The 27402-nt window shown below is 47.0% G+C and overlaps 1 protein-coding gene across 2 annotated transcripts in view; it reads right to left on the bottom strand.

Moving 5' to 3' along the window:
• Positions 1-27162, bottom strand: part of PLEKHO2 (pleckstrin homology domain containing O2) — a 33326-nt gene extending 6164 nt beyond the window's left edge. The window contains exons 1-5 of one of the 2 annotated variants that reach the window (XM_029574997.1): positions 27005-27161; positions 11703-11852; positions 9044-9160; positions 7140-7244; positions 3323-3421 (exon numbers count right to left, since the gene is read on the bottom strand). In XM_029574997.1, coding sequence (XP_029430857.1) covers positions 3323-3421; positions 7140-7244; positions 9044-9160; positions 11703-11852; positions 27005-27013 — 480 coding nt within the window. In that variant the 5' untranslated portion in view covers positions 27014-27161. Of the gene's footprint in view, positions 1-3322; positions 3422-7139; positions 7245-9043; positions 9161-11702; positions 11853-27004 lie in introns of both variants that reach the window. The other variant, XM_029574998.1, reaches the window with a different exon arrangement.
• Positions 27163-27402: the final 240 nt, after the last annotated feature.

The following is a 27402-nucleotide window of genomic DNA, read 5'->3' as shown; positions in this document are numbered from 1 at the left end:
ATTTGTGCATTTTTTTCCCCACTCTGCATTCGCTGTTTCAATTTGTCTGTCTGATGTGGGCTTACGGGAAAAGTGAGCGAAGACTCTGCTTCTCTCTCACACCTCCTTTAACTTCATTTTCTCCTCAGCTGCAGACAACTCTGCTTGCCCTTCATCACCTCCACTAGTCCAGCATAAAAAACAATTTGCAGGAAATTAAGTTGTGACTGCCTTTCTGTGTACGAGACGTGATGACAGATAATGACCGTACGGCCCATCCAGTCTGACCAGAAATGGGGCTTAACTGATAAGCACCAATAAAACACCCCTGGTGAGAAAATAAATGAAACCCATATTTATTGGACAAACATGGGGGGAAACCCTCTGCCCATCCCCCTCCCCAGTACCTTCTGCCCCTCCCCCCCTCTTGCTGGGCTGTGCTAAAATGCAGAAATCAAACCTATTGTGGCTTTTCTTTTTTGGGACAGAACAATGGATAAAGATTTTATTTCACAGTAAATTTACAGAAAATGTTACATTACAAGCCGAGTATTTGAATTGCCTGCCACCGCCAAACACTGATTTTAGCAGCCAGAAGAAGCCCTAATTAGCTGGAAAAGAAACACCTACATGTACAAGTTATAAACAGCTACAAACAAAAGCTCTGATTCTCAGTCCCTTCGCTGGCAGTCACCACACAAAGAATGCTCCCTATACAGGACAGTCCCTATAACAGGGGGCAGAGGCCGGAGTTGGCATTTTCTTCTTCAATGTTTTTTTTTCCATGCTTGCGAGTCCCTTTAATGTAACCTGGCTCGCAGGGCACCTTCCAGCTCGTCTTCCACGCTGCAGCCACTTCCTCACTTCCATCAGCCCTGTGCCGGTGTTTCCCGCAGGCCGAACGCTGCTAAAGGCTCAGAGCCGCTGGGGAACTGGGCTGACTGCGCTGCTGAGCTGCCCGGCAGATTGCCAGGTTCTGGGGGGGTGGGTGAAGGCCTGGTACTGCCAGATCCTGAAGATACTTGTGGGAGTCACAGCTCCTGCTTTTCACCGCAAGCCTAACTAACTATAGTAGGGACAGGGTCTGTGCTTCAGGCTTTCTGATGGGGCGGGTAGCTGAGCTGACTGGGAAGTCCTGGAGCAGCTCCTCGGCTATGGAATCGGAAACCACTGCAGCCCATCCTATCACGGGGCCAAGAAGCAGCACTAGAAGCGTCAAGAATCTACTTTCTATTAAAGTCCCGCATCAATATAAGAAATATCTATAGCAAAGTACGGAAGAGTTTGGGGTTTTTTTTGGATGGGGGTGGGGAGGGCAGTGTTAAGCTTTCTGTTTGCTCTCCAGATTCAGAAAAAGCATTAAAGATGGTTCGAGTTCCCCGCCAACCTTCATGAGCCGCGCTCATGGACCTGCATTCGCTCTCTGGCAGACGTTAGTGATGTGTGGTGTCGGGTCTGCCCGATAGATCTGAAAACGTTCAGGCCAATGCAGTATCAGGCGCCGAGCCTAGCGCCCAGGTTAACGAGTGCTTGGACACGCAATGAGGGGATTAGCACGGCCAAACCAGCGGCTCGCTAAGAGCGCTCAGGACGTGTACATTCATGCTATTACTTATTCCCCCCTTCTGTAAAAAATAAATGTGCACGTTTTTAAACCCCTGCCCCGGAGCTGGCATTAAGTGTGGAGGAGCCCCTAAAGTTAGCAGAAAAGCAGAAAATACGATACTCCCCGCTGCTCTCCCAGAGTCAGGAGATGGAAAAAATGGAGCATCCATTTGCCCTCGTTATGAGAAGACCCCACTGCAGCCCTCTACTGATCCGGCAGGTCAGGTAAATGCTCAGGATCCTCAGGTGGCGAAACGCTGGGCCTAAACCGATAATCTCCCATCTGTCCAGAGCAGCAGCAGCACCTGGGGTTTCTTCTCTTCAGTTTACATTGCTCTTCGCAGAGCTCCTACAGCTATCCGGAATAATCCAGTTGTATACTTTAGGAGAAAGATGACCTAGAGGTTACTGAGCAGTGGGACGAGAGCCAGGGAACCCAGGGTTCAAATCCCTCACGGACACTCCTTGGGAAAGTTGCTTTATTTCCCATTGCCCCTTGGGCATTGATTTCAAAGCTACCCGGGCCTGTGCACGTCGATGACCAGGGCTCCGTGCGGCATCATTTTTTAAGTGACGCGCAGAGAGGGTTTCTGTGGGGTGGAGTAGAAATCTGCATGCAGATCATCTGATTTCAGAACGTGCACGCCATGTTCACTTCCGAAGAGGAGGTAAAAATGTGTGCAAATTACCCTGTGCGCATATCGGCCAAGTACCCGAGCATCTAACGTGAACCCTTGAAAATGCCAGGGAAAGTCTGAGTCCAGGTTACAAGCAGACTTCAGCCCTACCTGTGCAGTTCTACAGTTACACTCAGGCTGGAAGCTCTTTGGGGTAGGGACTTGTTGTACCTAAACTCCACAAATGGATGTAAATACATGCAGCCACCTCTGGGACGGAAATACTGGCTACCAATGTTTCATACCCTACTGAAGCTGTCGCAGGACAGAAGGAACAATGTCATAATTATCCCATTCCTGTTAATTAAACAAAGGTGTCCAAAAACTTACGTTTAACTTCTATTCATAAGAAGGCTTCCAGCATCCAAAGAACCTCCACAAATAAGTTTAAAAGCAACCAATTCTAAAAATTGTTCTTTTTTTTTCCCCCTTTAATATTGAGTTATTAGTTGGGTTTTATTTGACTTCCTGAAGCTGACAATACTTGGTCACAGAATGTGACCTTCCAAAAATTTCCCTTTAACTAAAATGGGCAGAAAGAAATAAAAGTCCCTTGGCCAGGGTGACATGGAGAGTCCAAGACAGAGGTGGGATTAGAACTCAGGTACAGGGAGATACAAGTGAGACCTAGATGGGAGGGTAGGCCAGAGCTCTGGGTTTGAGCAGCTGAACAGTGGATCCAGGATTTATGCCGTCGCTTTTAAAGTCAGGGGGGGGAGTACATGCGTGTAACTGAATTTTAGAACACGTGTGAAACGTCTCCCTGTAACGTCAGCACACAAACAGCAGGGCGAGGCACAGGCGCGCTCTTTCACCTGCATAACTTGAGCATTTTCTCTCTCAAAATTAGCTAAAGCACCTCATGAAAATGAGCCCCAAAATGAGTAACCCAGGAGTCAGTGGCAGGGCTGGGATTGGAACTCAGACACGGGGAGTTCAGGTTATAACAAAGATAAACAAATGTTAAAATGCAGTGACGACAGAGATGTTACCCCCCGCCCAGGCTTTATCACCTGCTGCGGAGCTTACCTGGTGCAGCAGGTACTCAGGGGAGTGCTTACCTCCTTCAGGTGAATTCTGGTCGGGGGTCTGCGCCCATGAATGACCTTTGCCCTGTCGCGGGTCACATGTTCCAGAGCGAGATTCTTATCCACGGTGACCTGTGGGAAATTGAAGTGCCTCCCGTTTATTCACAGCTGCCGCTGGCCCCACGCGTCATCCCGATGCAGGGAGTAAGGGGAACGCAGCAGATGAGGACCACTCGGCCCCTCCAGGCTGCCAATAACTACACAACTCTCAGAAGGCAGCCACATAAAACCTGGCTACCAGTAATGCTCTTATCACCAGTCCTAAAATAATGAATTAAACAGTAGGAGCTTACGGGGGTAAAAATTTTGTTTTGTTTTTCATTTCATTTTATGGGGGTAATTCCATTTAATGTTTACCTTGAAAGGGAAGGGGGAACTCCCGAGGCCTCTCGTGCCCACTACCCCCATCCCTCCCACCTGGAAAAATGCTGGTAGCGGTATCCTCCCCGGCCCCCTCTTACCTGGCTCGGGGGGGGGGGGGGGAGGAGGGATCTGCACAAGAGGCCTAGGTCCAGGCCACGATCTTGAATAGGCCTAGCTGCAGGTTGGAAGCCTGATCCCAGGCCAGGGCCCAGCACAGAGATCCGGGGCTGGGTCCCTGGCTTCGGGCATGGGCTTAGAGACCCAGGCATCGGGACCTGGAAGAGGTCCAAACATCAGGACCCTGCATCTGGGCCGGGCCACTGGCATCAGGCCTTGGCCTAGTCATGATGTCAGATCTCCAACGGAGAAGGTAAGTGAAGGGGGGGGGGGGGGGGGGAATTTCAAAAGCTTTCAGGTCTGTGGCCGAGGCTCCGGCATCAGGCCCGGGCCTAGACAGACCCCCCTGGTATCACATTAGGGCATAGGCTGCAGCCTAGGCAAGGACGTCTCCCACCTTTATTATTTACCCTACAAGAATATTGCCCGGTAAAGGTTACACAGTCACATTCATGGTATAAAAACATAAAATAAATCTAAGTTACAGACAACAAAATAAAAATAAAAAACTTAAAACAAGTTGTCCAACTCTTAAACAGTGCATCCTGAATTGTAGCCAAATATTCTCAGCATTAAGGGCAGAATAGATGAGAACAAGAGGATTATTTTCCTGACATCCTGGTTAGTCATTAAAAGCATTTTTAAATAAAAAGAACTTTAAGTTTCTTTTAAAATCATTTGCCATTTGTAGTGACTCGGGACCAGCAATCGGAAAAGCAAGTTGCCTAAGAATGTTTAACTAACCACTTTTAATAGGAGGACATACAAAAGTTTTTGTCTGCAGGCTGCAGTGTCTAGCAGGTTTATATAATCGAAATGAAGTACATAAGCCAAACAGATGAATCACTGTGAAGGAAATTGAAAAATCGTTACTAATATCTTATATTGACTTTGAAATGCTATTGGTAACCAGTGGAGGGAGGAAAGAAATGGGAATTGTGTGTTCGTATTGACAGAATACGAGCAGCTGAGATTTGAATCAGCTGCAATAGTCAAATTACACAAGGGTAGACCTAGATATAGAGAGTTCCAATAATCCAAGTTGTTTAATATCAGGGCCTACAATACTGTACAAAGGTCATTTGAATTGAATAAAGATTTTAGACATTTTAATAGGTGGATTTTGTAAAAAGAAGATTTTACAAACAGTTGATATGCGGGGTTGCATTGATAGTGTAGAGTCTAGTATTACCCCTAAATTAAGGGCCTTATGTATAATAGGAATACAATGTCCATCAATAGTCAAAAGAGTCAGAGGACTATGTGTTGGGTTATTTATAATGGAGAGAAACATGATTTCCATTTTTGCTAAATTGAGCTTCAGTCTATTATGAGTTAAACAAATCTTAACAATTTATGCTAAGGTATTAGTCCAAGAATTGTAGGAGATGAAGAAGTGAATATCATCAGCATAAACTTTAAAATGTATGCCAAGACCAGCAAGATGACATAGTGGGGATAGATAGACATTAACGAGTGAAGCAGATAAAGCAGATCCGTACCAGTCTGAGGAAAGAGAGGCAATCCTTCCTTGTTGGGTACGGTTGAGGAGAGAACTAGTAAACCACTGCAGTACTGTTCCAGAGAGACCTATAGTTTTCAGCTGCACTTGAAGAATATTATGGTCAAGGGCATCGAATGCAGCGGTTATATCTAGTAAAACCAGGTTCTAATTGTTATTGGCGTCTAAACCATGGATAATAGTATCAAGAGCCACTGCTATTACTAGAAACAGTAACATGGAATAGACTTAGTGTTTGGGCACTTGCCAGGTACCTGTGACTTGGATTGGCCACTGTTGGAAACAGGATGCTGGGCTTGATGGACCCTCGGTCTGACCCAGTTCTTATGTTCTTATGAGCTGACAATAATGGTTTGGTACTGTGACCTTGCCTGAAACTGTCTGGTTTGGATTCAGAATGGGGGAATCTGTCAATTGATATAAGATGACAGATGTGATTATTTTTGCAATAAATGCTAATGATGATATCTGTGGATAATTTGTAAAATCTAATGGGCCAACTAAAGTTTTCTTCAGAACAGGTGAAATAATAGCTTGCTTGAGCATATTTGGAAATATATCTGAGGAAAGAGATTAACAAGATTTGCAATAGGTCTAAAATGTTGTCACGAGCTATTTTAAATTGAGATGTTGGACAAGGATTAGGAGGACTGGAGGATGATTTTATTTTTGGCAAAATTAGTATAATTATCATAGAACTTACTGTATGAAAAGGAATCCCAGGATATCATTAGCAATTCATAAGGAAGATTAGCAAATTCAAGAGATATGTTTTTACCTTTCTGGGAAAAAAAAAGGTAGCTATTTTGTTACAGTACTCAGAATTAACATAATTAGGAGGACAGTTTTAACAATATTACAATTTACAATATTGAATAAAACTGCAGAGTTGCCAACAGCAGATTGAATTTTTACACAGCATCTAATTGCTCCGATATTTACATAAATAAGCCATAAAGGCTGCTTTACGAGATGGTAATGGATTCGTGCGCCTTAATGCTTTTTCCGTGTTGGATAAATGAGGATTATACCAAGGAGCACTATGTTTATCATAGATGGTAATGCATCTTTCAGGAGCAGTAGTGTCCCTTACTTTCTAGATAGTATTATTCCACTCTGACATTGCATTTTCAATATTGTCAAGAGCTAAATCAAGTACAAAAGGTATCAGATTTGAAGTAAAGTGATCTGGGTCAATTTGACTTACTTTTCCAAATTTTGGTTTGTGTATCAATCAGAGCTACTTGAACATCTTAATGATATTAAGTGATCAGAGCATGGTATTGAAGTTATTTTTAGACTTCCAGTGGTTGGTTGAAGTACGCAGAGATTACAAATACAAGATCTACATGTGACCCTGCTTAGGAATGGGTGAATTTACCAGTTGTTCCCAACCCAACTAACAGCAGATGACAAAGGTAAAGCATCGAGGTGCAGAGCAAAATCCCCTGGTACTATAGAGTTTGTAAGGTCTACTGGTGGAGCTGACAAAGTTTCCAGTAATGGTGAAAGGTCAGTGTAGACCAGACATAGATTAGCCAGCGCTGTGATAGTAGCGGTGCCTCATATGGACTATTGATATTGTTTGATTTGTTTCCTTGGATTTAATGACGTTTTGATGGGAGCCAGTAGACCGTCACCACAATGGTTTGCTCTGGGTTGGGAGATAGGAGTATAACTATTTGGACATAGTTTGTCCAGTAACACTGTATCGGTTTCTACAAGCCATAATTCAGTACTCATCGGCACACAGTAAACACACAAGTTCAAGTAACAGGGTTTCCCTACCTCGTCAAAGACTTCATTTTTCCCCTTGTTAATTGCTTCATTGAGGGCTTTGATCCAACCTTCCTTTTCTTCAATATTTTTAGCCTGAAATTTTATATCCTGTACCTGCAATGAGAAGTGGGAATTGTGCTTTCAACAGCATGCTCGCCCTTACTATAACTCTAAGAACCGGGTGACAAACACATGTCCTGTACACACTCAAGTGCAGAGAAACAGGCAGACAAGTATCAGCATGCAGCCTTCTGTAGCCAACCAAAGTTATCAGATCATGAGTGGCTGGAGGGATACCAAAAAGCTGAAGAGTTGCTGTAATACAGAGCTCACCCCTCATTTCCAATATCTAACCACAGCAGTAGAGGAAATGGTAATCTGATGAGGTGATGAGACCGGTCCTGCCACGTGAACACACGATGCAATTCCCATCGTGCATTACGCTGGGCAGAGACCTCGGTTTGTGGCTCTGTGCACATGTGGGACACTTTTGACCTGCACTAGACCGGGTTACAACACTAAAACCATTCTCAGCAAATCAGGCACCTGCCACTCGGGTGCATCCGATAACAGATTTCAACTGCACATGAAAACAAGAGGAGGAGGAGCAAGGAGGAATCTTTAAATTACTGTTAGCAAACCAGGATGCTGTCAGGGGAGTGGATTCTGTGCTGCTCCCAGCCAGATCTGTTCCTTCCATCATGGAGGGCTGGGCCAGGAGCTGAGCAGCCTTTCAGTTTATAACTTGATCAGACCCCTGCCCAAACTGTGAGGACTGAACCCACCAGAAAACCAAAAAACCGGAAAAGCCCAGCACTAAGCAGCCACTTCAAAGCCATTTCTGCGGGTAGATATTAGCGGTCGTCTGCCTAACAAGCACACGATGTTTGGCTGCGTTTAGGGGCTGCCCGGCCCTGTGATCTCCTGGGAGGGAGATGACAGGGCCGGGCTGCATTGTAAGCAGGTGCTCAGGCTCATGGTTACTCCGTGCACAAAGCCCGTGGGTACACAGTGAGTCTGAAATTCACCCCCTCGAATTGACAGCTATCAACACATCAAGCAGCAAGATAAAATGCCTAAGCCTTTAGTGAGCTTTGTAAAAAGTGCCCTTTTTGACAGTCTGGAGTTTATAGAGGTTTTGGGTTTTGGTTTTTTTTTTAAGTTTTTGTACCCCTTTGAGACATTTTGAAAGTGCTGAAGTGAAGATTCTCATTTTCAACTTGTGAATCACTTTCTGAAATATCTTCAAAATGAATTGTATCACATTTCCCGACAAACGGTAATGAACAGTGCGGACTTAAAAGCTGTAAATGGCAAGCACAGACTGAGCCTCAGCCGGCCATGCTGGTGAATGGCGGATAACCCTGCAGGAACACGCACGAGATCTGTAATCTGGCCTGATCTTTCCTTCCCTTCCTGGGGCTTCCAGCTCAGTTGGAACCTGCCTCTGCCGGGCTACTCTGCCACCAGCCGTCATTCCCAGCCAGCCAGGGTTATTTCCCCCGGTTTGTACCCTCCCGTCGCAGAGACATGGCTTGGCCAGAGGCCACAGACAGCAGCCAACACTGCCCTTAAGTCTGGCCACCAGGTGTCACCCTTGACCAATGGCTGAGATTCCCTCACCCCAAAGGCTGTGAACGATACCTCCACAGCATCACCAGCCCCAGCCGCACCAGGGAGCAGAATTCTGGCCCAGGAATGAAAGCTGACCCTCCCTGCAGGTTTCCGTGCATCGTACAATCCCCTAACACGCAGGACACAAGGTCTTTTCCTAAAGGCGAAGCTTCCCGTTGATTTGTGATGTCACTGACAAACCATGGGACATTTTAAAGGGAGCATTCCAGGCTGAGAGCAAAGTCCCAGATAGCAGCCTGGCCAGCGCCGTAAAAAGCAGAGCAGAATGAATCCCTTACCTTGCTCCCCGGGGATCGAATTAAAATGAAGCGGTTCCTTCTCTTCAGGAGAGATCGTAAGTCCAGGCAGGCCTCGTAACTCCCTAGTTCTATGATTTCAACGCACTTCTGATCGTCCTACACAAGGGAAAAAGAGACTTGCAACGTGATAGCTCCTGCTCTCCTCGCTTACAACCAAACTATCTAGAACCCCATCTGAAAGTGAAAACTCAGCTCCCCCTCTCAGCCCCTCCCAAGCTGTTTCACCCCCTTCACTCTCACCCTTCCCACTCCTTGTTCTCCTGGCCCCATCCTCTAACCTGCTTCCCCCAACCCCCGCTGGGCGAGGAGCAGGTTTCTTTTTTCCCTTAGGTTGTAGAGGGTCCACACCTCCCGAGTTCCCTGCTTTGTAAAGAGCCAGGTATTATGGTAAAGGTCACTCCAGGGGCTGCAGTACAGTCTGGTTTTTGGGATGCAGCGGTTCAATCCATTCTTTTACTTGGGATTCGCACCTCCACGCAGAGGGGGTTCCTGGATCCGGCCTTCTGCTCCCCAGGTGGGCTTGGGATGCCCTTGGGTCAGCGCTCACAGGGAAGGGGACACCTGGTGCCTGCAGGGCTGCACGGTGCATGCCCTCACCCCCCCCCCCCCCCGGGACAAGGCGTCTCACTGCAATGACTGTAAAATAGGGGGGGTGGATGTCCCCGGGTCACTGCCAATGAAGGCTCACAGCTCCCGATTGAGCTGAAAAACTGCTGGGTCAAAAAAATAATAATAATTCACAACTCCTTCTAGGTAAACTCTGAGTGTTATTCACTCGGTTCTTTCTGCTTGTATTGTTGAACTATGTAGAAGGATCTGCTGGGCTACAACCCCATGCGCCTTCCTCGGTAACTAATTATGTCACCCACCCCCCACCACCACCATCTCATAACGTCTCCCCCAGCCACGGCAGCAAGGCTCCTCAACTGGGGGCAAACCACCTGGAGCTACCTCGGAAACTGCTCAGATTGATTCCTTGTGCTGCCTTTCCAAATCAATCAACTCAACCGGTCACGTGGATCCCGGGTCGGGCCCCCTAAAAGCAGCACCAAGCGAGATCCTCCTCCCAGGGACGGTGAGTGCCACCTCTGCAGCAGGCCGGCCCTCCCACGCCACGTTTGTCCAGAAGTGCCAAGCGCAGGCATCCGATAGACAGGGGAGGGTTTGCTTTTCCCACCAGCTGTGTACACTAAAGATGTCACCAGCAGATGCATGGATTCCCCTGGAGCCAATGGATTTACACGTCCCCTGCTCTCAGCAGCAGACTTCCTCAGGATCATCTCATTTCCCCTCCTCGCCAAGCCAGCAGCAGCGAGAAATTCAAACTAGGACGCAGCAAGACAGGGGGGGGATCTCCGAGCTTGCTGCACACCGCCCAAGCTATGAATCAGTTCCCTTTCACCCTGACTGTGCCCCTCGCCACTTCCTCTGCACACAAGAGGCAAGGAGGAGAGACGGGGGCTGGCAGGCCAAACTACTTCCTGTGCTAGAAATAATTTCTACACGTTATCTGACAAAATATCCATTAAACTTCCACTCAGCCTGTAGTCACTTATAAACATTTTATTATCGCATGCTCAGAAAAGATGAAGAAGATTAAAATGTCTCGTTAGAAGGTTTGACAAGGGACATTAAAAGCTGCATAAAACTATTCCGGTTCCATTCGCTCTGCAGAGGTTCAGGAGGCTGCAGTCCCACCCGTGCAAGCAGCTGGACGTCTGTCACTCATTCAAGGAACAGGTGGGAAGCCAACGTGGGGCTTCCACAATTCATTTTCCAATTAAAACACACACACTAACACTCACACACACACACAGTCACACACACTGACACACACACTAACACTCACACACAGTCACACACACTGACACTAACACTCACACACACTAACACACAGTCACACACTAACACTCACACACACACACAGTCACACACACTGACACTAACACACACACACACACACACACACAGTCACACACACACACACACACTAATACTCACACACACACACACACACACACAGTCACACACAGTCACACACAGTCACACACACACTCACACACACTCACACACACTCACACACACTCACACACACTCACACACTGACACACACTGACACACACACACACTAACTCAGTCACACACACACACACATATACATACACACACACACCCACACTCTAACATCTGTTTGCTTCCTGCGAGCAGAAACAAATCTGGCTGTGTGACTTGGCCTGTTTTTGCTGGCGGCCAGGCCCAGCCCATGAATGCGACTGCTGTGACGCGGCCGAAGCCCGGACATCAGGATCTCAGCTGCCATCGGGATTCTCCCATCGGCGCAACAGCGGGACAGTCGCAGGCTGGGGTCCCATGAGGCCCAGCTGGCACCATGGAAAGCACCGGAAAGCCTTTGGCCCCCAACGCTACAGCCTCACGGGACAAAGGCTGCTGCTCTGGCCCCGTGTCCGAGTCATAAACCAGGAGGGCAGGGGCTCAGAAGAGGTCACGGGACAGGAGCCATGATGTGAGCTCCCTCTGCCATGGCCCCTGGAACTGGACAGAGACCAGCAGCTCACTTCAAGTTCCTACGGGTCGGAACCGCCCCCCATCCCCCCCTCAAGGCTGGCACTGGGCTCACCTCGCTCTCATACACCGACAGCTGCCTTTTACATAACAGGAGATAGCGGTCTTTCCACAATCCCAGGAGGCCCCCTCCGCTCTTCTTAACCCAGCCGGCCTTGTCTGCTCCTTCAGCACTTTTTGGCTTTTTGGGATCCTCCCGTAGACCCTAAAGCAACAGAATGGTAAAATAATATAGAATAAGATATTGTTAAAAAAAACAACAAACAAACCCAAATAAAAGTGATCAAACATGTTTCATAAACTCTGGTCTCCCAAAACCGATTTCACAAAGGTCTGCTGGGTTTGGAACCCCATTCCAGCTGCTCTGAGGCTGGGTCAGTGTAAACCCAAGGGATGAGGTTCAACATCTGCATGAGCTTCCCCCTCCTGTCAGTCCCCACCCCATTGCAATCTCCCCCCCCCCCTCACTGCAGCAAGCCGCAGGGCCAGCCCTTATCAGTTTGGGGATTAAAACCACATCCCCAGCATTTAAAGTAAAACTCAAAAAGCATCCAGACTGTGCATAAGAAAGACTTCTTGCTTTGGATGAGTCACCATTTCTTTGGGAAACGTAATGCTTGAAAATCCAAGCTAAGTGGGGTCATGGGTAGAACCAAACCACTCCTGGCTTATCCCAGAAAGTCAGTGGACCTGTTCTTTTATTTTCCTTTTCCTAAAAAAAAAAAAAAAGTGAATCCTTCACTGCGAGGGGGTAGAACCGGAAGCTGCCTGCCTTGAAAACATGGGGTAAGCTGGTAACTCTGCCCAGGCAGCTGCCTGCCCTCCTGCTCGCTTCCAGAGGTGACCGAAGGAGAAAAGGAAGTGCTGTGAGTGAGTGAGGACACAGCAGCTAAGGCCTGTCCACGTTGCTTATACAGACAGACGGACAGAGTGGCGCAGACCCAAGCCGCAGTCGGCACAGTCACTGGTTCCCACCCGGTCACCCCCCCTAGCCACGAGCGGGACGTTCTCTTCTGCCCAAAACGTCTTTTAGTGGCTTCACTCCAGGCCCCGCAGTGCTTCCAGGCATGGGGGCCGAATGCCGGTGCTCTCTGGCTGTCCACTACTGCGGGCACCGAACGGGTCAAACGTGAGCATGAGGCTCGCCCCGAGCCCCCCCACTGACACCTGCCCCTGGCTGCACCACCCTCCCCAGCTCCGGGTGCGAGCAGCTCCTCTCTCATAATTCTTGTAATTAAAACATTTAGGAAGCAGCTGAAGAGGGGGCGAGGGGTGAGAGGATCCAAATTCTCCTCTTCCATTGTCCCCAGCAGTTTAGAAGGTCTGCCAACGGCTTTCGGGCATCAAAAAGGTTGATCATCCCTGGTAGAGAAAGAAGCTGCAGGATCAGTAGGAGCCTTCGTCTCCAGTTTTTATTTTATTTTTCCTGGGAATTTATCAGTGTTTATAACAAGAGCAAAAAGGGGGGAAAAAAAAAGTCAGTGGAAAATCAGTTTGTCATTTTTCCAGATAAATATAATTTTTACTCTTGTAATGAACACTGATAAATTCCTGAAAAAAAGTAAAATAAAGGTCCCTAAGCATAAGGTAAAGACAGATAGCAGCGCCTTCTCGCCCAGAATGCACTTGGCTGCCACCCAGTGACCAGAGCTAACATTCACTGTAATATAGGACCCTGGTGTAGGTCTTCCTACAGATTTGCAGTGCACAGCATCGTAGCTTTTGGTACAGGTGATCAGCAGGCGTGCTGCCCAATGACGATTTTATGGGTTAAAACAGGTGGAAAAGCATCTACCAGGCTTCTAAAGGAATCGGTGTGGGGCCAGAAAGCACAGGTTCCAATGGGGGTTACAGAGAGGATTTCATATCATATTAATTATATACAAAACATAAAAGCCACCCAACCAACCTGTGTTGTTCTAGGCTCTGAGATTCTATAAATTCAGTCCCAATTTAACGTTTCTACTCCAACAATCTTATTCTTTTCTTGTATTCAATTAAAAAAAAACAAATTCAGGAATAGCATCAAGACATTTTCATTAAGCATTCATTGCTCCATTCGTTTCGATAGTATGCATGTATATGTTGAATGGATAGTATGCACGCCAAAACGAACGGTGTGTGCATGTACGTAGTCAGTGTGTGCACATATATATACATACATATATATATATACACATACACACACACACACACACATATATATATATATACATACATACACACACCGTTCGTTTTGGTGTCAATTCAACACCTACAAACCCTTTTAATTTGTATTGTTAGCTACTAAATAGCATGGCTACACCACACAAAATTCAACAGACATTGGAAATGTCCTCTCCCCACCAAAAGCCAAGTGGTAGTAATGTTGGTATAGTCCTGTCTTCCAGCAGGCTTTTATTTGTAACACAAATCAGTTTTTCTTCTCATTTTATAGAATCTTACTGGAGGGTAATACATACTACATAAGAAAGGATAATAAAACCATTCTTTTTTCATAAATTTCTGGCCCATCCACCCAACTTTGTTCAATTTCAAAGGAGCTTTCTATGCCTCGGGGTGCCAGTATTTGATACAAGCTGCCACCCAGCAGATACAAACTTTCCAGTTCAGGATGTTTCATTCATTAGAACATAAGAGCATGGGTCAGACCAAGAGTCCATCAAGCCCAGCATCCTGTTTCCAACAGAGGCCAAACCAGGCCACAAGAACCTGGCAATTACCCAAACACTAAGAAGATCCCATGCTACTGATGCGGTCAAGTCAACTGGATTAATAGCAGTTAATGGTCTTCTCCTTCAGGAACTTGTCCAAACCTTTTGTTAAACCCAACTAAGCTAACTGCATTGACTGCATCCTGTGGCAACGAGTTCCAGAGCTTAATTGAGCATTGAGTGAAAAAGAATGTTCTTTGATTTGTTTTAAAATGTGCTATTTGCTAACTTCATGGAGTTTCCCCTAGCCCTTCTATTGTCTGAAAGAGTAAATAACCAATTCACATTTACTCATTCTAGTTCTTTCTTGATTTTATAGACCTCCGTCATATTTGGCACCCCTTGAACTGTTTAAACAAAGACTATTTCTGATTTCTTAAATACAAATAAAATAAACCTGGAGACAAGCTCAGCTTGAATTATTTGTACATGCAGTTTGAAATAATCTCCTCCACAGGATAGCAGTTTTATTAACCAGGTCACATCCTAACTTTCTCATTCTTTTACTTTCTTTAGGACAAACTGATGTTTGTTATCTGCCAACGAGAATCTCTTCCTTATGTAATCTTGCCAAGTATTACATATATTTATTAATGCCCTTAAAGTCTTTAGAAAGCAGTTGCCTCAGCAGTATTTTCCCTATAATCTCTGTTTTTATTATAACTGCAATATATTTTGTTCCATAAAAAATAAAAGAAGAGCATATCATAATCTGAAGTGCAGGCCAGCGGCTGTAAACTGTAATCTTCTCCGTTCATGCAGTTTCTGAAAAGACTTAACTAACCACAAAAAGGTTTAGATTTTCATAGACTATAAAAATAATTCATAATCCAACTGGGAAAAATCTGTTTGTTTTAATTATTTAAAATATTTATATGCTGCACCATCTCAAGCCCTAGGAGGCTTACAAGTTAAAAAAAAACAAACCATGCATATTTACAATAAAACCAACTGACAAAATAATACTTTACTGCACTAGACATCTCCTAGCATTAATACTTCTACACTTCTTGGATGAAGGCAATCGCGTGGCAGGCAGCATAAATACTAGACAGGCCGTAACGGTCTTCCTCTGCCATCACAGCCATCATCTGTTTCTAGGGTTCAATTTGGAAACCAACTACTGCAAATTAAATGCAACACAGAAAAGAAGAGTCTTTAGCCATTTTTTTTAAAGTTTAAAACACGTTCCCTGCCACGGATGTTCAGGAAGTAAGTTTCACACAGCACCACCTACTACAGCAAATATTCCGTCTCTATATTATGATTTTATGTATATATTATATATTGTACCCCAACTTTCGAGTGTGCAGGTAAAAAATATTTTAAAAACTAATAGTAAAAGCTCATCCAAGGAGAGGTAAATACCGTGAAGTGTAGTAAGTGTGTAATTGAGATGTGTGGTAGGAGAGAGTGCGTGCTGAGCTTGGGGGCACTATGTGGTAGTAGAGTGGATTGACTATTCCAAAAGAGAAAAGGATGGATCTAGAGAGTACAGCCAGAAAGGGGTGGAGCTAAATTTCCATATGGGTTAGAGAATGGATTGACTATTGGGGGGGGGGGGGGGAGGGCAGAGAGAGTGTGCAGCGAGAGAGCTCAATTTCCATGTATGGTAGTAGAACATAGATTGGACAATACAGAGAGAAAGAGGTGGAGCTGGAGAGTGGCGAAGCTCAATTTGCATACCGGCTATACAGTTGCAGGGCAATTTTCTTCGTTATTATAGTTAGATAAATAAATACATAGATTTTCACAGAAGTGACATTGAGAAGGCATCTGCCAAACAGAGCACAAAGTTGTTGTAGGCCTGTAAACTTTGAGAAAGGAGCTCATGCAAAAAAGTTACATCACTACTAAAAGCCCTTTGTATCAGTTTCAAGATCTTAAATGAGTAGGACAGTGCTGGAGGACAGAGGCAAGTAGGGCGAGTCATGCACTGCCCAGACGCCTTCCGAATTCTCCCCCATCCCAGATGTGAGCTGGCCGATGGTGGCCCCAACTGCCCCCAGCATTAGGGAGGACCATGGGACTTGTTCAGCCAGCTGATAGGATGGGGGCACCAGGCTCTCTGTCAATGGCCCTGCCTCGACCTTCACCCCCCCAGATGGCTGCCTGCTCCTGGGCTTGCTTCGCAGTACTGTTGCATTGGGCTTTCTCCCCTGGATCCAGACTGGATAGTGGGAGGTTAGTGTCAGCTCCAGACGAGTCTTTATGGTTTGAACATGAATATTTTTGGCAAATCGATGTACAATGGTCCATTGGCAGGAGCAAAACCCATTGTCACGTGCACATCTTAAAAGTATTTTTCTGGAGAAGTGGTCCCCCTGATGAAGCCCGTGGAGGGGTGAAACAGGCATCCTTTGTTGGGGCACTATATAAGATATAATCGGCGTGGAATTTGAAATGTGTTCTGCTTTATATCTGTATCAAAGCAAGATCTTATCAAATTAACTGGGATCAGCATATAGAGAAGACCCGATGAATATGATATTTGAAGTCATCAGTAGAGTTTAATCCTCATATGTAATTGAGACTGGTTTCAGATGATATACACCTAATGCCTATACTATATGGTGACACATCGTACATATGCCAGCAGTACCTGTGCTGCTACAGATGACAATGTCTGCTTAACTTCATGGAAGGCACTTTCATGACAGCTTGTCCATTTTCATAGTCTCTTGTGTCCAAACAGCAGTAGAAGCTTGGTTATCATAAGCTTTGTCTTTCAAGAACCCATGACGGAAGCTGTGGAGACCAAATAAAGCTTGTAACTCATATTTGGAGTGAAGTGATGGGGTTTCGTGAGTGGATCAGGCCTTCCAATCCATCATGCAAAGTCCTCACTTGTCAGCGCACTCTCAAAATACACTTTTCCATCTTTAGACATAAGCCAGCCTTCAATAAGGTGCATAACATCTCTTGCAGGCCTCACTTAATTCCTCTTCTGGTCCGGCAACTGTTGCGTCCGTCAGTCTCAGATGGCTTCGACCTCTGTGCCTCACCTTTCTTCCTTCTCTCTCCTCATGCCTTGGGAAGATGGCTGCTGCCGCGTCATCATTTATTTATTTTATTTATTTATTTATTTATTTAACAATTTTATATACCGACCTTCATAGTAGATTACCATATCGGATCGGTTTACAGTTTAACAGAGGGAAAAAACTAGAGTAACAAATTCACGTAAACGAAAGATAACCAAAGCAGGAATAAGTCAAAGTTACAATCAACAGGGGGCGGGAACTTGGAAGCTTGCAACAAGCTGGAAAGAAGAAAAGGCCAGTAAAGTAATTTTACCGTAGAGTACAAGTTACAAACTTAAGAACGGACCACTCTCTCCGGCGTCCCCGGAACGGCTAAGACGATGGTGTTAGCCATGTTTCTCCTGAGGGCCACCTAGGGTGTGTGCACGCATGCCACCCACATCTTTATCCACGTCATGGCAGGAGCCTCAGGGGTGGCCCCTCCGAGTGACGTCACGCCATCTGTGTGTTAAGCCTGCCCTTCAATTGCTAACAAACTGAGTTAGCAAGGATTGGATTTGCCTCCGGTCTAAGCTACTCTGCCGTTTCAAGTTCTCTCTGCCCTCCAGGGCCATTCACCTCTAACCTGGGTACCCGCTCCTCGGGGGCCCTATGCTTTCTTTCAGGTGTCTATCTGGGATACCGGGCACTCGCTCCTTGAGGGCCTGCTCTCCCTGCCTTGGTGCCTGCAAACCAACTACGTCTGCCTGCCAGGATCTTCAACAAATACAGCTATCTATTCAGTGAGTAAACTAACCTTGTCAGCTTGTCTCACCTCCAGCTTCAGCGCTGCGAGTCTACATCCGGGACTTTCTTCTACCCAGTGCAGTCTACCATCATTGGAGTGTGGGGCGGGTCTCCTCTGCCGAGGACCCCTGGAGTACTCTACAGGGTTACATCACTGCTGCCACCCCCTGGGCAGTACCACCAAGCTGCATAATAAATACGAATTCTCTGTGTCTGCGTGTATAGGGTCTAGCCTAGTACTGCGGTTCCTCACGGGGCTCCTCCCTGTGGGAGTGGCCCTCTCTGCAGTACCCAAGAATCCACTCAAACACCTCGAAACCATAACAGCAACAAACAAAATATTATCAAAAACGGGAGAACTATTTAAATTAGTTAGAAATCTGTGCATGAGTTGTTGGAATATTCCTGGTGCAGCTGCCAACCCAACCAGGTGCATACCTTGATGCCTGTTGAGCACATATGTGCATCCAGAGGTTCCTGATTGACTTTTGGCTGTGTAGAGGTATGAAAGAGCATATGTATCCAGGGACCAGTCTGTCTTTACAAGCTGAATGCAAAACCTAGACATACCACTTTTAAAAAGCCAAAAGCAAGGCAGACTGGTGGAGAGCCAGATACTCAAACTGATACGCCCCTCCCTTCTCAGACAAACATCCAAGACAGAGGGAGACGGCAAGGCTGTGGAAGGGAGACCTGGTGGAGTTAGCTGAATCCAGACTCCATGAAATCTCCAAGTAGTAAGTGACAATTATGAAAATTAAAAGGGGCTATTAAGTGGGCCAGTGAGCCCAGAGGAGCCAAGAACTGTGTATGGGGCCAAGGGTCTGGCATGAGCCCGGTGAGTCACGGAAAGAGACAGCTTTACCAGAAAGTGCTCAGAAAGAACTAGGTAGGTTTCGATTTGAACCGTGGACCCGAAGACGGAACAAGCCCTGCCTCTATTCCAGTGACCACGTCCACAGCGGCAACCTCTGCACCAGAATGAAATGAGCCTGTTTACAGACCCGCTGGAGAGTGCCTGGCCCTCCCCAGAAGCAAGGCAGCGGTGAGCGAGCTGGGAGGCCTAATCCACCTGGGAAGGCTTCATGCAGGACACCCGAGGTGCACCCCAAACTCCACATTTAATAGGAAACCAGCGCAGCCCAGATTAAGGTGGCTGGAAGAGCTCCCTTAATATAAGGCATTAGGAGCTATCTGTAAGCTTTTTTTTTTTTTTTGGATGACGACTGAAACCAAAGACTCTTATTTTGCATATGAAACACCCCCCTTTTCAGGGGAAACTTTGTATCTACTTTGCTTCTCAGCCTTTGTCATCTCTCATTTCCGTTTGTTTGTTTTGCATAATATCCTTTGCTCCTGCCAGCCTGATGCATTTCTCAGCTAATTAACAAAATGTCATCACAAGATAGGGATAACAAAAGAGAATCCTTTCTCCCTTCAGGCAAACAGACCTAGTTACCTCTAAACATGACATCCTTGTAACAAATAACACAGAGCACAGGCAAAAAATAAATAAATTCACGGAAAGGTCTCCAGGTCACCAGAGCAAAGAAAGCCAGGGACAGCGCTCAGGCCCCCAGCCAGCATCTTCATGCACAATCGGGAGGAGCTGCCAGGTGCCCAGGAAGACCAGGGCCAAAGGCTGCTGTCCAGATCCATCGGTCACGTGCTTACCCTGTGTCCTGCCTCGAGGGGTTACACACGGCATTTCAGCACAATGTATCGAACTCGTCTATTCAGCAACAAACAGTTAAGAACATAAGAAATTGCCAGGCTGGGTCAGACCAAGGGTCCATCAAACCCAGCATCCTGTTTCCAACAGAGGCCAATCCAGGTCACAAGAACCTGGCAAGTACCCAAACACTAAGAAGATCCCATGCTACTGATGCAATTAATAGCAGTGGCTATTCCCTAAGTAAACTTGATTAATAGCCGTTAATGGACTTCTCCTCCAAGAACTTATCCAAACCTTTTTTGAACCCAGCTACACTAACTGCACTAACCACATCCTCTGGCAACAAATTCCAGAGCTTTATTGTGCATTGAGTGAAAAAGAATTTTCTCCGATTCGTCTTAAATGTGCTACTTGCTAACTTCATGGAATGCCCCTGGTCCTTCTATTATTCGAAAGTGTAAATAACCGATTCACATCTACTCGTTCAAGACCTCTCATGATCTTAAAGACCTCTATCATATCCCCCCCTCAGCCGTCTCTTCTCCAAGCTGAACAGCCCTAACCTCTTCAGTCTTTCCTCATAGGGGAGCTGTTCCATCCCCTTTATCATTTTGGTTGCCCTTCTCTGTACCTTCTCCATCGTAATTATATCTTTTTTCAGATGCGGCGACCAGAATTATACACAGTATTCAAGGTGCGGTCTCACCATGGAGCGATACAGAGGCATTATGACATTTTCCGTTTTATTCACCATTCCCTTCCTAATAATTCCTAACATTCTGTTTGCTTCTTTGACTGCCGCAGCACACTGAGCCGACGATTTTAAAGTATTATCCACTATGATGCTGTTAGGCTCACCCCGCCAGGAGGGTGAGCGCTAACAGTGATCTGGTATCGTTCAGCTCCTCCCGAGGGGAGAGTTGGCAATCTGATACGCTTGGCTTCTGTAGGAGGAGAGGTTAGCAATCTGTTAGTGCTCTGCTCCCCCAGAAGGGAGGAGTAGGCAAAGTGTATGCTTTGTTCCTGTAGAAAGAGGAGCCAGCAACCTGTATGATCCTCACGGGGAGTTAGCTATCTGATATGGTCTGATGTGCGTTGGCTCCCACAGAGTGGCAGATGATGATACCGCTCTATTAGTGTAAGGAGTAACACTTAATAGAAATAGTGAATCCCTGGGCCGATGGCAGATGACAGCACCCTCAAGTGGAGATCCTGAGAGGGACCACCGGCTAGGCTGGAGTATGGAGACAAACACAGATAGTTCTTTATTAGACTGGAAGTAGAACCACCAGAGGTGGCAGTAGTGAGCTGATGTGCCCGGCAGGGCTGAAGTCCCTCAGATACTGGAATTACGATCTCTGAGTTGCTGAGCTGTAAGGAGAATCTATAGGTAGTGAGTAGACAGGGTATGCTGGACATATAACCAGTGGTAGATAATACACTCACACTTGTAGATATCTGTAATGTCTTCTTAAGCAACAGAGAGAGTCTTCAGTATTCAGGAACAGGAGCCGCAGGCGAGTACTGGTTCCTATAGGCAGTCTGAAATAGAACTCACAATAACTGTGTATGGGATGGCTTCTGGAATAGAAGAGAGGCTAGGAGAGATTTAGGAACATAGGCCCTCATGGAGCGAGTGCCGGTTCCTATCTGTAAATCTGTAATAGTAATCCTTAAGATATAGGTATGCGATATCTTCTGAGGAAGAAGAGAGTCTGAGAAAGGTATTAGGAACATAGGTCATCGTGGAGCGAATACCGGTTCCTATCTGCAATCTGCAATGGTAACTCACGATCTCCGTACCTGCGATAACGTCTTAGACTGAAGGGAGTCTTAGAGATTAGGAACATGGGCCCTTGTGGAGCGACTACCAGTTCCTGTCTGTAATAGGACTCACTGTGTTCACGTCTACGATCGCCTCCAAGCAATAGGAGTCTTCTGAGTATTCGGGAACATAGGCCCTTGAGGAGCGAGTACCGGATCCCATCCAACAATCTGAAATCAAGAAGAGAGAGAGAGCGGGGCCCCCGAGGAGCGGGTACCCCTAGTTGAGTCTGTAGAGGCAGAGCAGTGGAGAAAGGATTCCCCAAGAGTTGCAAGGAAGGGGTTCCTACCCTTGTCCTTGCTAACTCAATTTGAATTAGCAATCAAAGACCTTTTATGTTGGAAGCGGATGACGTCACTACGGGGGGACGCCCCCGAGGTTCGTGCCCTTGCTGGTACAAAGTCTGGAGCGTGCACACACCCTTACATCATCAGGAACATAGCGAATCCGCAGCGTCATGCCAGCCCGGGGATTCCAGGAAGAAAATGGGGAGGAGAAGCCGCGGCAGCATCTGTCCGTCAGACCCGAAGTGAGTCGCCACAAGGTAGAGAGGGCGAGAATAGGCACGAACACAACAGATGCCTAGATCTTTTTCCTGGGTGGTAGCTCCTAATATGGAACCTAACATCGTGTAACTACAGCAAGGGTTATTTTTCCCTATATGCAATACCTTGCACTTGTCCACATTAAATTTCATCTGCCATTTGGATGCCCAATCTTCCAGTCTTGCAAGGTTCTCCTGTAATGTATCACAGTCTGCTTCTGATTTAACTACTCTGAATAATTTTTTATCATCCGCAAATTTGAGAACCTCACTCGTTTCCAGATCATTTATATATATATTGAAAAGCACTGGTCCAAGTACAGATCCCTGAGGCACTCCACTGTTTACCCTTTTCCACTGAGAAAATTGACCATTTAATCCTACTCTATTTCCTGTCTTTTAACCAGTTTGTAATCCATGAAAGGACACTACCTCCTTTCCCATGACTTTTTAGTTTTTGTAGAAGCCTCTCATGAGGGACTTTGTCAAACGCCTTCTGAAAATCCAAATACACTACATCTACCGGTTCATCCAGGAACGTACGAGTTTGTAAAAACATCCAGGAACTTTATGCAGCTGTCTCCTGTGCCTACACAGCCATTTTTCTTACAGAAGATAAACTATTTCCAAATAATTCCTTATCACACCATCAACAGCCTATGAAGCAGCAAATATATGTCCAACATATTCACAAAAATATATCAAATGGCAGATTCCACAGTAGTACGGATAATCAAATAGGAAGTGGAATAAATCGGTAACTTAAAGCATTATGTGTAAGGAGCACGATGCTCTACCATCCCCTTAGCAATCGAGGGCCAACTTAGGTGAACAAGAGACTTCTCTAGGTAAGGGCTGACCTGTTGGCAGCGGTGTACGGATGTCCACATCTCTAGAACCAGTCCCAGGTCAAGAGCCCGAATCTCCCCTGAGACCACCAAGCTGTTTATAAACTGGGGGCTGGATCCCAGGCTTCCAGAGATGCAAAGCCACCGCACTACTGTTTGAAGACATTTTACTGCTGCTGAAGACATTTCTCTGGTTAGAATCAGTCCTGGCTCACTGTAAAATGTCAGTATCAGACGAGGTATGTGCTGTTTATTCCCTCTTGAATAATATCTTTAGTTATGCTATGCCTGGTGCAGAAGCCATCAAGAAACGTTGGTAAAGATCAAGATCCCAGCTGCCCAGGAACAGAGTTTCAAGTTTACGTTGCCTACTGAATCTTGCACAGATTTCAGTTTCTAGGATGCTTTTTCCTTTTCTTGCCCCTGCTCTGCTCAATAATAATAATTGGATGATGCGGAATAGGAGGTTTACATAAATAAAATAAAACTAAAAGCGCCCGCCTTGTGAGTGTCCATGGGACCCTGACTGGGTGCAAATGCTGCTTCTTAGATGGGTTTCACACCCCTGAATGGTCCTGCAAGCTGAGGGAACTCTGAAGCAACAGGCGGCCTGCGACTCCGCTTATGGACCCAGATAGGTTTGCAATCTCTCCGGAGCGGGGCCGGGATCTGAAGCTCGCAGGCAGTAAATAAGAGAAGTTCATCTCCGCTAGGCTGTGATCATTGTGCAAGCAGACACTGTGGTCCTGGGGCTGCCAGGACCTCCCCCGTGCAGGCTCCCAAGCTCCCGCAGTCTACTTTACAATTTAACACGTTCCGTGGAGCAGGGACAGAACAATATTTAGACAACTCAGACACCAGCCAAACATTTTCAGGAGCCAGGAAAATGTGTTTCACTTTTCTTTTTTTGTCTTTTCTTCCTCGGTTTCCGCAGTATTTTCCTTGGCTTTCTTTTCCTCTCCCTCCTTCCCGACTCTCTCCCCCAACCCTACCTTGCTCCCACCTTCCTCCCTACCCTCCAGACCTTCCTCTTCTGCAAGATCCAGCAATGCGACCTCCTCTGCTTGGCTCGGGCCCCACCAGCAGCCACCGCCATGCCTGCTCCCTGGGATTTTCCCAGCCCATTACTTTTCTGCTTCAAGTCTTTTGGATACACAACCAGAGTAAAGAGCCCTGGATGACACAGGAGGGAACGGGATAATTCTAAATGTGTGCATTAAACTGAAAAGTGTGCATATGAGGAATGCACTCGTGACAAACTGCTGCTGTCTTGCATCATAGCAAACTTGCTCTGAATTTATCACTGAAGCTATTGCAGATAAGTTTGCTGGGGAAAAAACAGGGAGATAAAAGCAAGGCAACTTGGCTATACCTTCTCCATTAGCATGCAAGGAGCTGTGTGCTCATCTTGCTGCAGGAATTTTGCAAAAATATTCTCTGTTAGGAGCTGGCAGATCCTGGATTCCCTAAATGACCGGAAGAGAGAATTTCCTGATCCAGCACAAGCGATGGACAGAAAAGGAGCTGTCTGTGTGTGGTCACCACCTCCTTAGCTCGGCAGGAGTCTTGGAGAGGCTGAAAAGCTGCAACCTGAAGCAGAAGCAAGTAGCACTCCGCCAGCCTGAAGACAGGAAATGAGTTCTCATCATGGGTGAAGCAGGGGCGGCAGTGCTGTGCTGCAGCCACAGTCTGAACAGCAACTGTGCGCAAGTGACTGACATGACCGACAGACAGACATCTGCTGGGAAATAGATACTGATCAGAAAGAATCCTCAAATCATTCTCTGTACTGCAAATGCTCTGAATAAAATCCCACACTGACTGTACCCTGATAACCAAATTTCACAACAGAAGGCAATTTTACGATTGCGAACACCATGGGACAGATGTTCCTCTCGTGTGCTCGCTGCTCGACAGGGTCTCCTACATTCTGCCGGTAGCAAATTTCTCTGAACAAAGAGCTCTTTGCACAGCCTCTGCAGAAGTTCTAAAGAAATACAAGATGGGAAAGGGGGGTTTAGTTTGGTTTTTTACTGCAATGAACCTTTTCCGTTTGTGGTGCACAACCCAAATTGCAGCAAGGGATCGTCCCATGGGTCTACGCTCCCAGAGTCCTTCAGTCACCCCCGTTGGGCTTCATGTCAAGAAAACGAGGCCCGACCAGACTGCAAACATCCGGAGGCCTTAGTAGCATGGAAAATAAAAATGACTGAAAGTTAGGTTGGTGTTTACATTTCTTTTAAAGTAACCAAAAAAATAATAAAAAGTAGGAAAAAAAAGTTCCCCCTCTCCAAATGAAAAGTCAGGTCCAGCCAGAGTGTAGACCAAATCCTCAGGGGTCTTGTCCTATTTTATGATACAGACACAAAAGCACCGATTCATTAGCTGACTGACCACTGTCTTTAGGAGCTGCAAGCCCTTCTTCGGCCATAGACTGCTGTGCTTTACCCCTTCATGCCTACCCTGAACTAAGGACAGTACTCTGGGGGGATTTACAGGCCTCAGATTCAATGCCCATTTGTTTGATTTTTATTCTGCCTTTCAGATCCTTCAAAGTGGATTGCAAAAAAAAGTGTACACCCCTTGTTTCACGTTGGATTTCTTTTTTTCCCTCCCCCCCCCGACCTCAGTTTTAAGAGTTCAACACACAGTGCAGCAAAGTCACTGTCACCAAATTCAGATCTGGAGCGACAGAAATAAATGATTTGCAAGTCTGCACCTATAAGAAAGGTTGCTTGATGGCTGCCCTTGTGGCAGGGTGGTCCCACCAGGTAAAGAAGAGGTTTGCTGGGTTTTCTTTTGATCCAGAGATCTCAAACACATAGAAAACAAGGTCTGACCGTCTCCAGACACTGAATTGCACAGAGCGCTGCTGAGGCGGTCCCAGATAGCTGAGCCTACACAGGCAATGCTGCATTGCTGGTTGTGTATTTGCCCGCTCCCTGCCTCAGGTTTTCAGGATATCCTCGATGAATATGCATTAGCTAAATTTGCATGCTCCGGAGGCAGTGCATGCAAATTTACCTCATGCATATTCTTTGTGAATATCCTGAAAACATTACGGGCTGGGGTCCTCCAGGACAGGTTTGGGAACCACCGCACTAAAGAAAGGAGTGGGTCCCAGATACCTGAACCTCCCCAGACAGTGCTGCTCGCTGCCTCCTACCCGATGAGCCCTGGCCTCAGATCACCTCCAATCTGTTGAATGTCACAGTCCCAGATGGTTCCTGACGAGAGTCCGGAAAGTCCACCCCCGTTACCTCCCTGGTGCTGTCCTGCACCCCTGCCCCCTCGCGTGCATCCTCCTCGCCTTCCTCCAGCTTTGGATGCAAGGCCCCATCACTTCCCCGTTTTAAGCGCTGTCTTAAGAAACACCACTTCCTACTCTCCCCCAGCTCCTGCGGCTATTCCCTTCCGCGCACAGCGACTCTCCACTCCCCTCCCTTTCTGATCCTTGGCTGTTGTGCACTGTAAGCTCTTCAGGGAAGGGACTCTCAGACGTCTCAGCTGAGCCTCCGGTCTTAGCCTGTCAAGTGTGTTTTGTTTTGTTTTTTAACTCAGGGCACATCTACCAACCCAACCAACTGCAGATGAAGTCCTCACTGCTCTCCCCCCCATCACTTCACCGCCCAGAGCTGTAGAAAGGTTCCCAGTGGAGCTTTTGCACTGCAAGTTCCGGCCGCCCTCTCCCCTCCGTGTACCTCTGCTCTGCATGTACAGGGCTATGTACACTGATGGCATTACACAGAGAAGAGGAGGAAGAGCTAGCAGAGAGCTTCCAGGATATTGTGCGTCTCTAAATCCGCTTTATAAAAGAGTTCGGCGCCCCGGCGGAAGAGGAAGGAGGAGTGGGGCGCCCGCTGTAGAAAGCGGCAGCCCGGGCTCAGAGAAGCATCGCGTCGGGACTCGGAGAAGCTTTACGGAGCCGGATCAGTGCAGATCCGGAGCCCGTCCCGCCACACCCCGGGGCCCCCTACTCACATCTCCCATGGTGAGAGCCGGTTCCGCCCGTCCGCCGGCCCCAGCCGCTGCCAGTCCCCGGCTCCGCCGGACAGCATGACGTGGGGCGGGCGGGGGAGGAGGTGCCTGCAGCCGCCCAGCGCGGCCACAACCCGCGCCCAAGCCCGCAGCGACCGCCAGGAGCAGAGCGAGGCCCCGCCCATAACCAATCCCCGGCCCCCAAGTCCATCCGAGAATCCGCCCACGATCAACCCCACCCAATCCGAGCTCCAAATCCATGCGAGGGTCCGCCCCTAGACCTGCCCCGCCCACGATCAACCCCACCCAATCCGAGCTCCAAATCCATGCGAGGGTCCGCCCCCCGACCTGCCCCGCCCACGATCAAACCCTGCCCCCTTCCCAAATACATCCAAGGTTCC

The sequence above is a fragment of the Rhinatrema bivittatum genome, chromosome 13 (assembly GCF_901001135.1).
Source record: "Rhinatrema bivittatum chromosome 13, aRhiBiv1.1, whole genome shotgun sequence".
Taxonomy (NCBI): Eukaryota; Metazoa; Chordata; class Amphibia; order Gymnophiona; family Rhinatrematidae; genus Rhinatrema; species Rhinatrema bivittatum.
The sequence above is the reverse complement of the archived record's forward strand: the minus strand, read 5'-3'. Positions and strand labels throughout refer to the sequence as shown.